This window comes from Falco biarmicus, chromosome 15, assembly GCF_023638135.1.
Source record: "Falco biarmicus isolate bFalBia1 chromosome 15, bFalBia1.pri, whole genome shotgun sequence".
Taxonomy (NCBI): domain Eukaryota; kingdom Metazoa; phylum Chordata; class Aves; order Falconiformes; family Falconidae; genus Falco; species Falco biarmicus.
Window position 1 is genome coordinate 2,491,051 of NC_079302.1, and position 14,731 is coordinate 2,505,781.

Genomic DNA, 14,731 nt, shown 5'->3' on the forward strand with positions numbered 1-14,731 from the left:
CTGGTGGCAGAGCCCCCAGTGCAGACTCACTGATCCTCCACGATAGAGACAGCATGGGAAAGCAGCGCGGTGGCACGATGGATGCTGCACCCCGGTGTGTTCCTGGTGCCAGTCCCCAAGGGCAGGCACCACGGGTTGCCCACCTGGCTAAGTGCGTGCCGGTGACTTGCCAGTGACTCGTGGCCATGCGCTCCGGCCCACCGGGGGGTCTTCCCGCTGCGGGAGGGAGTCTGAGTGCTGAGCACCATCCCCCTGCCATTTGCAGAGTGCAGAGGGGGGGCTCTCCTGCCTTCTGCTGCCTGTGTGTCACCAACCTGGGGCCGTGCCCAGCTCCAGCAGTGTCCTGGCACTGACTCTAATGCGAGATGCCAAGTCTGCTGAGCCCTTCAACCATCGCCCGGCCCTCCTCCTCCCACCCGCCACCAGCACCCCCTGCCATATGGATGCCTCTAACTCGGGATGGCGCCTGTCGCTGGGAAGCACGACTGGAGGCGAAAGCTGCAAAATGAATCACTCTGAAGAGGGACATGTGTCTCCTGCCAGGGAGCGCGAGAAAAAGGGCCAAACGAATGTAAGTGACATAAAAAATAAAGGGGAGAGACAGGGTGAGAGGGAGAGAGGCAAGCGGAGGGAGCTGGAGCAGTGCCTGGAGCTGGCGCTGGGCAGGGAGAAGCAGCCCCGGAGGACCCTGGGTGGGCAGTCAGCCCCTCCGACTTTCTGGGGGCTTTTGTTTCAAGGGCTCTCACTCTTGCTCTGCACAGGCAGAACAGCACCGTGTCTGCCCACTGAGCTGGGGACGGCGATGGGAAGAGACGTGCAAGGACAAGGGGGAACATCCTGGGAGGGGGGCAGGCAGTGGAGCACATGGCTGGCTGAGCGTAGCCCCCTGCCCTGCATCAGGGACCCCCAGAGCAACACTCGGGTGACCCATAAAGTGCAGCCATGATGGTAGATAAAAGGATCTGCTGGGGTCACCGACGTCCCTGCCAGGAGGCTTAGGGATGAGCAGTCACCACACAGCATGGTGACGATCTCCCTTCCCAGCTCTCCATCGCTCCTGCTCTGTGCTGAGGCCATGGAGGGCCCTGGATGGAGAACCCCGGAGCACCAGACCCCGTACCAACCAGGACAGGCTCAGCCTGGCTGAGAAGGGGTATCTCGGCTTGCACCAGAACATCAGTAAAATCAAGCAAAAGCTGCTGGTGGCTGTGGGCTGCCCTAGGCGGAGCAGGAGCCCCAGGTGAGTCTGGTGTCCCTGTGCACTCACAGCCCAGAAAGCCAACTGTGCCCTGGGCTGCACCCCAAGCAGCGGGGTGAGCGGGTTGAGGTTGAGGGGGGGATTCTCACCCTCTGCTCCATTCCGGTGAGGCCCCCCCTGCAGTGCTGCATCCAGCTCTGGGGCCCCCAACATCAGAAGGACATGGAGCTGCTGGAGCGAGCCCAGGGGAGGCCACGAAGATGATCCGAGGGCTGGAGCACCGCTCCCCTGGAGACGGGCTGGGAGAGCTGGGCTGGTTCAGCCCGGGGAAGAGGAGGCTCCGGGGAGACCTTAGAGCAGCTTCCAGCACCTACAGGGGCCGCCAGGAAACCTGGGGAGGGGCTTTGTACAAGGGCCTGTGGTGACAGGACAAGGGGGGTGGCTTTGAGCTGGAAGAGGGTGGATTTAGATTAGAGATGAGGAAGAAATTCTTCCCCGTGAGGGCAGCGAGGCGCTGGCCCAGGCTGCCCGGAGCAGCTGTGGGTGCCCCATCCCTGGCAGTGTCCCAGGCCAGGCTGGACGGGGCTGGGGGCAGCCTGGGCTATGGCAGGTGTCCCTGCCCGTGGTGGGGGGGTGGAACTGGGGGGGCTTTAGGGTCCCTTCCAACCCAAACCATTCTGTCATTCTATGACCAGCAGCCAGAGGGTTAATGTGTGTGCGCAGTGCTGAGGTGCCAAGGGACACCCTGGCAGGGTCTTGGCCCCTCTGCCCCAGCAGCCACCCATGTGCAATTCATTTCTTTGTTTGCTTCTCTTCCCCCACTACGTAACTGTTTAATCAGAGCAGCAGCCGGCCAGCTAGCATCTTCCTTGCATTTGCTAAATCGCAGTCCCCCAACTGTGATTTTTGCAAATCCAGGGGAAATCTTTAATTGGCTGCTGCACAGACCCTGATGAAACAAGTGCTCCTGCCGCTTACAAAATAGCGCCAGCCTCGCCAAAAATATCCGCAGCCTGAAGGAGGGAGTTACCAGGAAAAGAAAGAATCTGCTATTAAATATTTTACTAATGAAATATTAGCGATAAACGCGGTGATTCTGCTTCCTGGCTCCCGCCTGCTTACGCTCCCATGGCTGATGCCTGAAACCCCAGCACTGGCCGCACTCTGATTTAAACAAGGAGGTGTGGGTTTTCATGCCAAAATGTTGCAGGATGGCAGGTGGCTGCTTTGCGCCATGCTCATCAGTATTGCGATGACTCCAAGCAAGGTCTGTGAGCTCTGGTGTCTCCCTCCCTCTCCAAATCCCATGGGAGAGGTCTCTGGGGTTAACTGGGCACTGGGCTGGACTGGCTTCCAGTGGAGAGGAAGGCAAGCAAGGAGCGATTGCAGCAGCACCGGGAAAAGCTGAGCAAATGTTCTTGTTGCTGAGATAACATGAAGCTTCCCTTGTCCTGGTGCTCACTCTGTGCTTTTCTGCAGGCAGCTGGGCTCGGGGCTGTGGGGCAAGAGCCACTTGGCCGCACCACACAGGTCATTTATCAAAGGCACTTTTGGGGTGAGAGGCCCATTTATTTCCATTATCTCACATGCTCGGTGACCTCCAGGTTGGAGCTGTGGTCTTTTCTCCATCCTCAGAGCCTGAGGCACTATGTCATTGCCGGCCACCTCTTCACCCCTCCTCTGACATGTCCCTAATGAGGATGCTGCAGGCTTTGAGCCCGCTTTCCCTGTGCCGTGCTGCTCACCATGCACTGCCCCATGGCACCTTACCTAGCCCAGACTTTCAGGTCCTTCACAGAGAGCATCTCACCCTTGCGCAGCTGCACAACAGCACTGACCCGCTGACCCCAGACCATGTCCGGCGGCCCGATCACAGCTACATCTGCAGAGAGAGCAGAAGACTCAGGCTGAGAAAGCAGAGCAATTTCTGGGGTCAGGGGTGGGGTAGAAGAGGGGTCCAGCACTGCTGGCAGGTGCCTGCGGCAGCGGTGTGCAGGGAAGAGCCGTGTGTGGAGGAAGACGCCATGGGATATTAGTACAGGAAAACACCGGGGACTTCTGTGCTGACACAATTTCCAAGAACAGTGCTTCTCTCCAGGGAAAAGGCAGGAAGCCCCATGGTGTTTGAACAATTTAGAGTCAACAGGGAGCAATATGATGTAGAGAGCGGTGTAGAGCCGGGGACGCCACTTCTGTCCCTTCACACAGGGTCATGCACAAGGGCAGGAGAGAATTAATTACGGTCTCACTTCCAAAATCAGATGAGATTTTGGAAATGAGAGGTGAGAGCTGCTGCTGACTCAGCACCCAGCCACAGGCTTCATGACTTCAGCCCTGGGAGACAAGTAACAGCAGGCTTTAAATGCAGCCTGCTCTTTGCTCAGACCCAGCCTCCCTACGGGGAAGGCTGGGAAAAAGCCTCCAGGCATGAGCCCCCGGGCAGCCCCGCGTCTGCACCCCGAGCCAGGTCTGAGCCCAGAGCCAGGCTCCCATGTGCCATCCCTTCTTGGCACAGCCTGGCACGGGGACCAGGGACCAGCAGCATACCTGTTATGTGTGGGTGCGCGAGCAGATGACGCTCCACCTCCAGAGCACTGATTTTGAAGCCCCCGTTTTTGATGATGTCTACCGAGGTGCGGCCCTTGATCCAGTAAACGCCGTCTTTGTACGCTGCTGTGTCTCCTGAAAAGCAAAACAAGCTCAATCAGAAGCCATCCCCTTGCTTCTCCTCTGCCTTTCCTGACCTGTGGATGTGACACTGGTGATGCCCTGGGCAGGCGCTGAGCCCAGCTCCCTGTACTGGCCTGTGGGGACAGCTGCACTTAGTGCAAATATCACGAACATCTCTGCAGAGACCGCCAGGGATGGGGTGTCAGCTTTCCCCACAGGACAGCCTGCTCCTGGGGTCACACCGAGGGGAAGGAGCCCTTGCTTTTCTGTGGAAGGAAAGGGAAGAATAAGGCTGTGTACCCAGAAGTCCTTTAATATGGAAACAATGAAAATGGGAGCCATCGCTACAGGTGGAGATGTTCCCCAGCACGCTCTCAACATGGGCCACAAGACAAGCAGTCTCCAGCTCAGCCCCTTCCTCGTCTTCCTGGCAATCAGCACATCACAAAGATCTTGGTTGTCCCTTCCCCGTAGGATGTGACACTTCCTAGACCTCTGCCATCCTCTGCCATCATCAATGCTGCTGAGGGTCCCCATCACATAGTCCCCAGCCTCCTCTTCCTCCCACCCGCTTGCCTGTGCCAGTGATGAGACACCCGCAGCCAGCAGCCTGCAAGAGCTGTGGTGGGTCTTTCCTGGCAGCTCCGGTGCCGTGAGTGCCCTGATCGCAGCCACCAGCCCCTGCCACCCCCTGGAGCCGCCCTTGCGCTGGGGACGGCCAGCTGCTTGTGAAGGGGCCTTTCCCCCACCCCTGCATGGCTACCACTAATAATAAAAGGTGGGGGGTGATGTTGGGAAGAGGAGACCGACCTAAGCAACACGTTGGATCTGACCTGTCCTATCTGCGGGGGAAGAAGGCGTGTGGCAGGTGTGATCCGGTAATTAGCTGCTCGTGCTGAGGCTGGGAAGATTGAGGAGAGAGGTCATGTCAGCACAACCTGGCTAAATGCTTAACAAGCTGGTGCACTTTGATAGCTACTTAAGATGATTACTCACATCCTGCTAATAGAGCCTTTGCCAACCGGTGGGCAAGGGGGGGCTGGGGACCTCGCATTTCCATTTCAGAGCCTTGATGGCAGCACCAGGGGGGCCCTTAGCTCTCCCCTGCGTGTCAGTCTCCATCCTCTCCTTAATGATACGCGCTGCCATTGTGTCCACACACCCGGCCCGCTCCCCGCTGTGGCTTCACTCGCAGACCTCATTTCACTGCTGGCTGGAAAGCTCAAACACGGAGATGACACGGAGATTGGCAGCGGGGAAAAAGCAGCTTCCAACAAAGCAGGGTGAGCCGGCACTGCTGGGTCTGCAGGAGCTCCCCCTGTGCTTGCCTTGCCCCCGGTCCAGCCACATGTGCAGAATATGGGGAATGAGGACGGCTGGGGGTCGTGGACCCCAGCATCCCTGTGGCCGGGAGCCCGCAGGGCCAGGAGGACCTGCTAAACCTCTGGTGAGGGGGAAAGCTGTGTAAGGAGCACACCAAGAGGGCTCCGAGGGCTCTGGCACCCGTCTGAGACCTGGGAACTTCCTTGGGTGGCCCAAGGAAAAGCCTCCCTGCTGCCAAGGACCATGTGGACCCCCATCCTCTCCTTCAGAGATGAGGTCCCCTCTCCTCCCAGGGACTCACAGTGTCACGCCAGCAGAGGTAGGCACACCCCACCATGCACATCGCTGAGCTCCACCGCACTCCCCTCCTTCTTGGTGCTCCTTTGGGCCCCCTCAGCGCTGCTTTGCAGCCCTCCCAGCACGCTTCACAGCCCAGGTACCGCAGGACGCGTCTGTCGGCTACGCAGCTTAACAACAGCCCCTTTCCAGCTCACATCTGGCACGCCGCGGAGTTTGCACGCGGTGTGTGCAAAGGCAGCGAGCGCCCAGAGATTTACGGTGTCAGAGCAACGAAACATCGGAATCAGTTCTGAATTTGGGCTGCTCCCCAAAAGAGCTGTGTCCCTGCTCAGCTGGCACATGCCGCAGTCCTGAGCAGCTCATCTTGCTCAATTCAGCCAGGGAATGATTAATTGTTCCTGTACTTGCCTGCCTGCCTCCTGGCACTCCTGTGGATGTTGAAGGCTGTCTGGAATATTTTAAAAGTTGTGGGAGAGTTTTAAACTCGGGCTCTCTGGGTGTTTGGCTGCTCGGGGTTGGAAGGAATTCACGACCGCTGTGATAAACTACCTCCTGCGCTCAGTATCACTGTAGCATGTGTGACTGACACAGGACCAGAGAGTGAACATTAATTAAAACGTGGCGCTGGGGACCGGAGAGCCATGAGCTTTCGGCAGGGAGATCAGGAGCTGCTTATTCATGCAGAGAAGACAGGGAGAGGAGAGGGAATTCAGACCTGGTTCAATGACACACAGATCTCATGTTGCTCTTCAGGACTTAAGCACATGAAAGCTGTCACATTTGCATTTTCCTCTGCTCTGCAATGAGAGAACAGTCCCAGGGACAGGTCCAAGGGACAGTTGGGACCATGAGGCAGATCTGGGTGGGGGCAGGAGATTTCTCTGCACCAAGGTCTCCTGATGTGAAAGCTGAAAGGCTCTGTGCCTGTCCAGACAACTCATTCCCCTTATCTCTGCTTACAACGAGCAAGGACTGAATTCACACCCGGCGTGCCGTGCTCTTGAGTCTGCTGGGGACGTGGCAGCCATGGTGATTTCTCCAGAGCCTGTTTGCAAAGCAAACTGCCAGGGCAGAGCCTGTCACCAGGGTCCCGTCTCTGCCCCGCCCCCACCCCCCCACGCACGGGGCTCAGGCAGAGTGGGACACACAAGCCCCAGCGTTGCCCGGCCTCAGATCCCACTGCCGGGGAGGGAAGACTCTGTGCTTTACTGGTGGCAGAGGGATTTCAGGGCACATCCGGACCATAACAAGACACCTGAGCTGGCAGCAGCTCGAGCGCACAGTGCCATGCGGAGCACCCGCCCCAGCCCTGCAAGCTGCGCCGAGGTGATGCAGGCGCTGCACTGGAGCGGGGTTGTTAGGCTGGGCGCTGCACCGGGCTGGCTCAGCTGGCTGAGGGCTCGCCCGTGCGAACATCCCTGGACGGCCACTGCCTGCATCCCTGCGTGGCCGTCCCCTGCCCTCCCGGCTCTGGCAGGAGCACGGGCAGGGTCTGCTCACACCTGCCTCACACTCAAAGTGGCACTGTCAGCTCCAAAATGAGCTTTTTGAAGGAGATGCTCCCCAGGCTGCTGCCCTCCCAGATGTTCCCCACACAGCCAGGGACAGGAGGAAGAAGACAGACAGGACTGGGCATGAAGAAGGAGGGGAAACCCCCTCCTCGCCACTCACTTTCCATCCCTGTGCCCCCCACACTGTCGCTGCTTCTCACACGGATCCTTCCAGCCCCGTCAGCAGCGTGGCACGGCGGGTGGTTAGCATTATTATTGTGACTATTGTGAGCTTCTGGGACCAGCTCTGTAATTTCCCCCTGTCTCTTTCTTTCTGTCTCCTCTCTCCTGTAAGCCGAGCGTCAGGGTCTTGCTGTCACTTCCCAGGCTGACAGGACAGAGCACGCTCCGGGGGACTGCCGTCCGCCGAGGACAGCCACATTACCCTCTGCCCCGCGCCATCTGCTACCAGCCGAGCACATCAAGACAGCGTGTGCGCCGGCACATCCAGCACAGCAAAGCGCTCGCTGCCTCCCAGGCCAGCGGGGATTTCCTGGGCCAGTGAGACTAGTTAAAAGGATGCTGTCGTTTGCTTAATGACTCTCCCCCACATGCTGCCATTAAACAGTGCTAAGAGCATCATTTCCAAACCCGGCACTGCACCAAGGGCTCGTGGCAAGGGTTGCACCCATCTCCCCTGGACTCCCAACGTGTGTCCTTGTGCACGAGCCCACCCAGCCCCTGCACACAGCCCTGCTGCTGGCGCTGCGCTCCATCCCCTGGCTGTCCCAGCTTTTTCTGCTCCGTTACACAGGCTGCCCCGCCAGCAGGCTGCAGACCACAGTGCCCCTTGCCCAGCAGCTCTGAGCGCTTTGCCAGTGTGGGTACCTGCTCCCCAGCAGGCAGGGGCAACGGAGGTGCTGGGGGGGCATTTCTAAGTGGTGAACGGAGCTCTCCCCCATGAGATGGCACCACCTTCCAAACCACACTTCTGCTGACACTCCTTTCCTGTTGGCCATGTCCATGGCTCCCAGGGAGCGCTCAGTGCCACAGCACAGGGACAGGAAGGATGCTGTGGAGTGGTTCATCAAACTGTGGGTTCAATACCTGCGTGATGCTGCTCCTGAACCACCATCTCCTCTTGTGTGAGATGGGAACAACTGCCCTTGCTATCTATCACCCGCCCATCTCTCCTCTCATGCCTCACGCCAGGGCTCCCATGCGCCCAGCCTGGCCAGAGGCCAGAGACGTGCGGCTGGAGAGGACCCCAGCCACCCCAAAGATACCCCAGCCAGCTGGAAGATACCCCAGCCACCCCAAAGATACCCCAGCCACCCCAAAGACACACCGCCTCCTCCTGCTACATCAGCCTCCTGCCCGTGCTGCTCCGGAGCTGCGCCCCTACTCTGCTGTCAGGAGGACCGATGTGAGCTTGCAGAGTAAGACCACCTCACTTTGGGAAAGGTGAACCCCAATTGCACCCCACCACCTCTCCACCCTCGCTCCCAAACCCCTTCCTGCTCCCTCCGGCACAGGAATCGCCCCGGCAGCACACAACAACACAGCCATGCCTGTGCTCAAACACTTCCCGCAGCACCAAGCCAGAATCAGTACTTCCTTCCTCACAGCCAGCTGCGCGGGGACGGGGATTTTGGCTGATGAGAAGATTATGGTCTCTGACACCACATCTCCACCTCTGCTTGCCCGGGCCACCTCCAGCCGGGCTCCTTTCATCAGACAAAGCAGCCAGCGGCAGAAGCCTCCATTGCACGTGGCTCAGCGTCGGTGCTGCGGCGCAGCTGATGCTGCCGAGGCCATGGGATTATTGTTTCCCTGACAGCAGCCATCACCGCTACCTTTGGATTTGTTTCAAGATGCTCAGTGGGCATCTGTTCTGCGAAATGTTAAAGGCTCTGCTGAGCTGCATACTGAACAGGCTCCTGCGCTGGGCGAGCTGGGGGTGGGCTGCACTTTGCTGGAGTTTCAGGCAATTTTGTTTTTTATATACGTATATATATATATGTATATATATGTGTATATATATATGTATATTTATAAAAAATCATAGAATCATAGAACGGTTTGGGTTGGAAGGGACCTTAAAGGTCATCCAACCCCTCTGTCACAGGCAGGGACACCTGCCACTAGACCAGGCTGCTCAAAGCCCTGTCCAGCCTGGCCTGTTGTATACGTATATATATATATATATATATATATATATATATATATATATGTACTAGGCAGCAGACTGGCCTGAGTGGCATGGCTCCGAACAGCGAGAGGAGGATGTGGCCAGGCCATCAAGCTGCCAGGGGCTGCCCATTCAGCACCTTAAAGCAAGCCATGGACATCTCCATCAGCCTGCAGACTCAGCAAGTAAGCACCACTGCACGCTGACCCATGGCTCAGCCTGCAGAGACCAGAGGCTGGCATGAACCGTGCCATGAACCACCAGGCACTGAGTGAAAGCCATAAAAGACTTTTTCCAGGCTACCTTTGTTTTAAAAATGAGGCTTTTGGGTGAGATCTATTTATAGGGAAGGGCTGTCTATAGATAGTGACTTGGCACTGGCCGCCGTACTGTGGAATCATAGAATCATAACATCATTTAGGTTGGAAAAGACCTTTGAGATCACCAAGTCCAACTGTTAATGCAGCACTGCCCAGCCCACCATTAAACCATGTCCCTAAGCACCGCACCCACGTGTTTTTGAAACACTTCCAGGGATGGTGACTCCACCACATACCTGGGCAGCCTGTTCTAGTGCTTGACCACCCTTTGAGGGAAGAAATTTTTCTTAATAGCCAATCTAAACCTGCCTTGGCACAACCTGAGGCTGCTTCTTCATCCTATCGCTTGTTATCTGGGAGCAGAGTAGGTGCACACAGATGCATGCCTTGCCCAAATGAACCCAAGCAGCAGCCACGCTGCAATGGAGACCCTGTTTCCCAACTGAAACCCCAGACATCTCCGCAATGAAGTTCTTCAAGTTGCAAAATACTTGTTGCAAAGACGAAAGGGCTCTTGTGATTCTGCCACTACAGCCTTTAGTTTGTGCACCTCCTTCACAGAGTGGAGAGATGTCCCGGTGACTAATGGGGATCCTGAGCCACTTTCACGAGACGTGCTGAACAAGAGCCTCTTTGCTTCCAAGAGCCGAGCTACTGGAGCAAACCCTGCCTGGAGCTCCTATGCCAGCACCCTTACCCAAGGGTCATCTTGTTCCTGGCAAACACAGCAACGTTTCTACATCAAAGGTGTCATGAGCAAACAACTATTGACCAAGAGAACACTTTGGCTGGAGAAAGGAAATGCTGAGCAGCTTGGAGAAGCTCTGAAAGTGGAGAAGTGCACAGGAAAAAAATGAGACTTTCCAGGTTAACCATGAGGAATGGTGACTTCAGCCCAGTCTTGGTGCAGAGCTGGGAATGTCTTAGGACCTGCTGGAAAACCACAATGAACGGTGATAGTGCTGCCCTCGTAACAGGTCTGGCCCACTGGGCTTCATTAAGCAAAGACCTCAGCCCTGCCCACGGTGCTGAGGACAGGGTGGCACCCGGGAGCTGCACCTCTGGAAGAGCCCACCCTAGACACAGCCGCTGCCAATACATCCCTGCTCACGAGGGACAGGTGTCACTCTGATGCCTGGAAGGACATCGAGACAAAAGATTGTTTGGCAACATGTGTCACCAGCTTTGTGGCAACGACAGCATCGGCTGCGCTGCGACATGCCAGCTTCAGCTGCGGCTCTGCGAGCCGAAAACTGCAACACTGAGATGACACGAGAGCAACACGGCACCACACTGACTTGCAAATTGTCACATGGCCTTTCCTGCCTTCTGGGAGGTTTTTTGCCATCCCCGCATTACTTATCCACCTATTCCTTTGTGTTTAAAGCAAAAGAGAAGCACCAGGCATTTCCTCAGGGGCTCGCCCTGGTGCCCCAGCCGATGGGACACAGGACAGCACAGGCACCCGAGCATGTGTCCTGCAAGGTCTGCAAACCAAAGCCACGCAGTTACCAATGCCACAAACAGAGCCTGGCCCGGGAGTGCCAGACCGAGTGGATTTTGCTGTTTGCAGCTGCAATACGAATGACTCACTCAGGACCTCCCGGGCTGTGTTGCTGGGCAGGATTGAAACTGGGTAGATCCAGCACCGGTAATGCTCGGCATGGCAGCATTTGTGCACTTCAGCAGTGGGGAAAAGCAGCAGGGAATGGAGGCCAGTGCCCTGGACTTGGGTCCAGCCTCAAGAGCAGTCCTTCCCGGGCTCTGCTCAGGCACTGGCAGCCTGGGCTCACACCAGGTCCAGCCTTCACAGGGGCACTAGCGAAAGATGAAGATAGCAGCAGACAGCGCACAAACCCTTTGCTGGAAGCATGCGGGAGGCTTTATAAGACACATTGTGCACAGCTGTGGTGTCAACGAAAACCTCAGCCCTGCTTCGTTGTCAAAACTGGTCCAGCTTGAGGACGTGGCCCCTGAAGGACAGGAGAGCTGGGATGCTCATGACTGTCTCCCCAGGGCACCTCACAGCTGCAGGGCCTGCGAACATCCCTGCTCACAACTACACAGTGCTTTTGCAGACCAGGTGTCGCTGCACAACAGAATATACCGAGAAACAGCAAAACTTCCCTTTGAAAGGGAATCTATTTTGTTGAGAAGCAGGATGGTCCCCAGGAAAGCATTCTGATCGGTCACAGTCCCTGCTGTGACACTGCTGACACTCTGCTCCTGCTGCGCTCAACACCTGCTCACTTGGGAGCCTGTAAGCTTCCCGCCCCCCGTCCGTCCCCCCCCCAAAAAAAACCAAACCCAAACCAACCTCCAGGAGGAATCCCCTGCTGTCACCTGTTCTCTTGGCATGATGATCCCTCATTTCCAGAGAAGAGCTGGATGCTCACCCTCCCGCATTCCTCTGCACTGCCAGTACCTGGAGAATTGCTGCTCTCACCAAACGAGCATGTTGGGGGGACTGGCAGGCTCCCAGCTGGCAGACCCCTGGGAATCTTGCAGGGAAGCAGTCAGAAAAAACCAGTCTTTGCCCTTCTCTGGTGCCTTTCAGCTGAGGATCTCCAAGCACGATGATCCAGAGGCTAATTAGGCAGAAACAGGAACAGCTGGCAGGACAGGGGAGGGATGCAAAGGGGCCTCAATTGCTGCTGGAACTGCAGCGGGCAGGAGGCTGTGTGCCTCCGCTCTACCCTGGGATTAACTCTTACCTGTCTCCCACTTCCCTAGAATGGTTGTTGATGCTCCTGGCCTGCCCCAGGCTGAGGCAGAGCTCACCCTCCGGCAAAGAGACACACGTTGGGGATTAAGACGATGTTTTCCAGGTAGGATCGGTCCAACAGTGTGGGCAGGCAGTGAGGAGCCTGAGCCCCGATCCTGATGCTCTTACCAGTTTGGAGAGCAGAGCAAAACCCTGGGGGCCCAAACCCCCTCTGCCCGAGCAGGGCTCTGCTGGAGTGAGTCTTGCCCCCGGGCCAGGTTTCAGCAGCACGCACAGCTGCACAGGAGCTCGCAGGGGCCCAGCCGAGGCTGCTGGTGGCCACCCTGCCCACTCCAAGGCAGCTGTGGCGCACAGCTGGCAGGCAGGTCCTCCTGCCTTGGAGCCCAGCTTTCCACGGCTGCAGACCAGGTGAACTGTGGGCTGTTACACGCAGCCCAGCAGCAGACCGCAGGAATACTCCTTCCCAGTCTGAACACCGAGTTTTTGGCTTTGGGAGCCCCCTGGAGCAACAAGCTCCACGTGCCCATGACGCCTCATGTCTTTCCATGAGTTTCAAGTTTCCGTGCTCTTTCCAGGCCAGTTCCATGTCTCACTGGTCTCCTAAATTGAAGGAAATTATTTATTTGTAGGTAATGCAGGCACAGTGGGACCGGGAAGCTGCAGAGCATGGCATGACAGCGTCACTCCTGCAGCCACTCTGCCCGTCTTCCCACCCCTCTGAGCACAAGCTCCTGGCGCAGGTCCCAGCCCCAGGCCCGATGCTCAGAGTTTCTTCCCACTGCCAGAGGCTCCTGTGCTTGAGAAAAGCCACGTAAGATGCAGGGTGGACAAACGATTAGAAGGCAAGTGCTAAAGGCCGTCTGTGGGAATTAGTCCTCTCTGTGGCCAAGTGCCCACCTTGATGGGCAGAGGGACAGGAGGCTGTGCGATACGTCTCCGTTCTGGACATAAACTTTTCCCTCCCCCCATACAATGAAAACTGCATCAATAGATCCCCCATCTGCTCACATACATCACACACTTCACTCCAGTTTATTAGCTGGAATAAATCATAAATATTTCATTATATATCAACAACGCTCGACTCCGGGAAGGTGCAATCCATCACCTCGACACTCCTTGCGACCTGCCGCCATGCAATAAGCTTTCCAGTCTATTAAACAAGATTGATACAGTGTGCTAGGATGGACTAGGGGAATTTATTTATGGAGCACTGGGAGAGCGAGGGCATTGAACACATGGTGCTGCATGGGCAAATCGGAGCTGCTCCCGTTAGCCCCTTGGATGGGGCAGCCCAACCAGAAAGCCCTGGAGCAGCAAGAGGCAGAGTCCCCCGAGCGTGGCATGGGACAGCCACCGTGGTAAGAAGATGCCATGCCAAAGCAGGCTGCAGGCTGAACCCCAAGAAGCCCAGATCCAGATGCAGGTCCTGTGCCAGGAAGGGAAGCTCCTGCACCCAGGCTGGACTGCAGGGATGGATCAGCAGAGCTCAGGCAGAAAGCTCCCACCTCTGCCCTGCTCAGCACCCCCATGCTCAGCGACATAGAGAGGAGAGCCCAGCGCTGCTGTGGCCGCACAAAGAGCAGCAGCTGCTGTTCTGTGTTGGTGCATGGGTTCCTCAGCACTATGAGAGCTGCTGGGCCCAGAAATATTTACTGTAGTGCCAGGATTTTGTTGCATTTTGTAGCTCCAGGCTCATTTAATGCCACACCTTCTCCTTTACTTCTGCCTACCGTGAAAGCAAACAAGCTCTCCAGTTCAGCGGTGGCCAGCAGCACACGGAAGGGACTTTTCCAATGCACAGTGCAACCCCAGCGCTGCTACTTGACCTCTACTGCCACCACATCGTAACATGCGGGGCACTGCCACCCACGCTTCACCCTTACAAACCTTGCTGCTATTGCACGTGGCAGCAATGCTCCCACAAACTGTTGTTATCTCCCCTCCATCAGAGATGCGAAGATTAAGTGATTCAACGAGGATGACACAGAGCAGCTCTGAGCCCAAGCTTAGTACTCGCAGCCCCTTTCCACGCTGGAGCTGATGGAAAGCCCAGCACCAGCCCGGCAAAAGCATGCTTCCTCTGGCAGGGACCTTGCAGACAGCTGCAGGTCAGCCCCCAGCTCAGGAATCCAACCTCATCCATCCAAGAGAGACCTTGTCTCGCCAAGCCACGTCTCCCTTTAGGAGCAACAGCGCCACTGCTGCTAGTAACTCCGGTTGGATGTTGGGTGTGCTGAGTTACCAACACCTGCTGGATGCTCAGCAAGATGCTAACCTGCGCAGTGGTAATCCGGAGCCTCTCCGCGGCATGCTGCACTGCTGGGATTGATTAGAGGCAGCCTTGCTCCTGGAGGGGATTGACACAGCCTTGGCAACGATGATGTATGTGTACATATCTATTTAATGAAATGCTAAATGATAGGCTAAATAACAGAAGCAACTTTAGCTTGATTTATTGCATGGAAATGAGTAATGTTTGTCACTGCTGTCAGCCATCTTGGCTAAGAACAG

The 14,731-nt window shown here is 56.7% G+C and overlaps 1 protein-coding gene across 2 annotated transcripts in view; it reads right to left on the reverse strand.

Annotated features, from left to right (window-relative positions):
* The window catches only part of ACSF3 (acyl-CoA synthetase family member 3), a 66,279-nt gene that overhangs the window by 1,164 nt on the left and 50,384 nt on the right, over positions 1-14,731 (reverse strand). For both annotated transcript variants that reach the window (XM_056360805.1, XM_056360801.1), the window contains exons 8-9: positions 3,746-3,880; positions 2,969-3,080 (exon numbers count right to left, since the gene is read on the reverse strand). In XM_056360805.1, the coding sequence (XP_056216780.1) occupies positions 2,969-3,080; positions 3,746-3,880 (247 nt within the window). The remainder of the gene's footprint in view (positions 1-2,968; positions 3,081-3,745; positions 3,881-14,731) is intronic.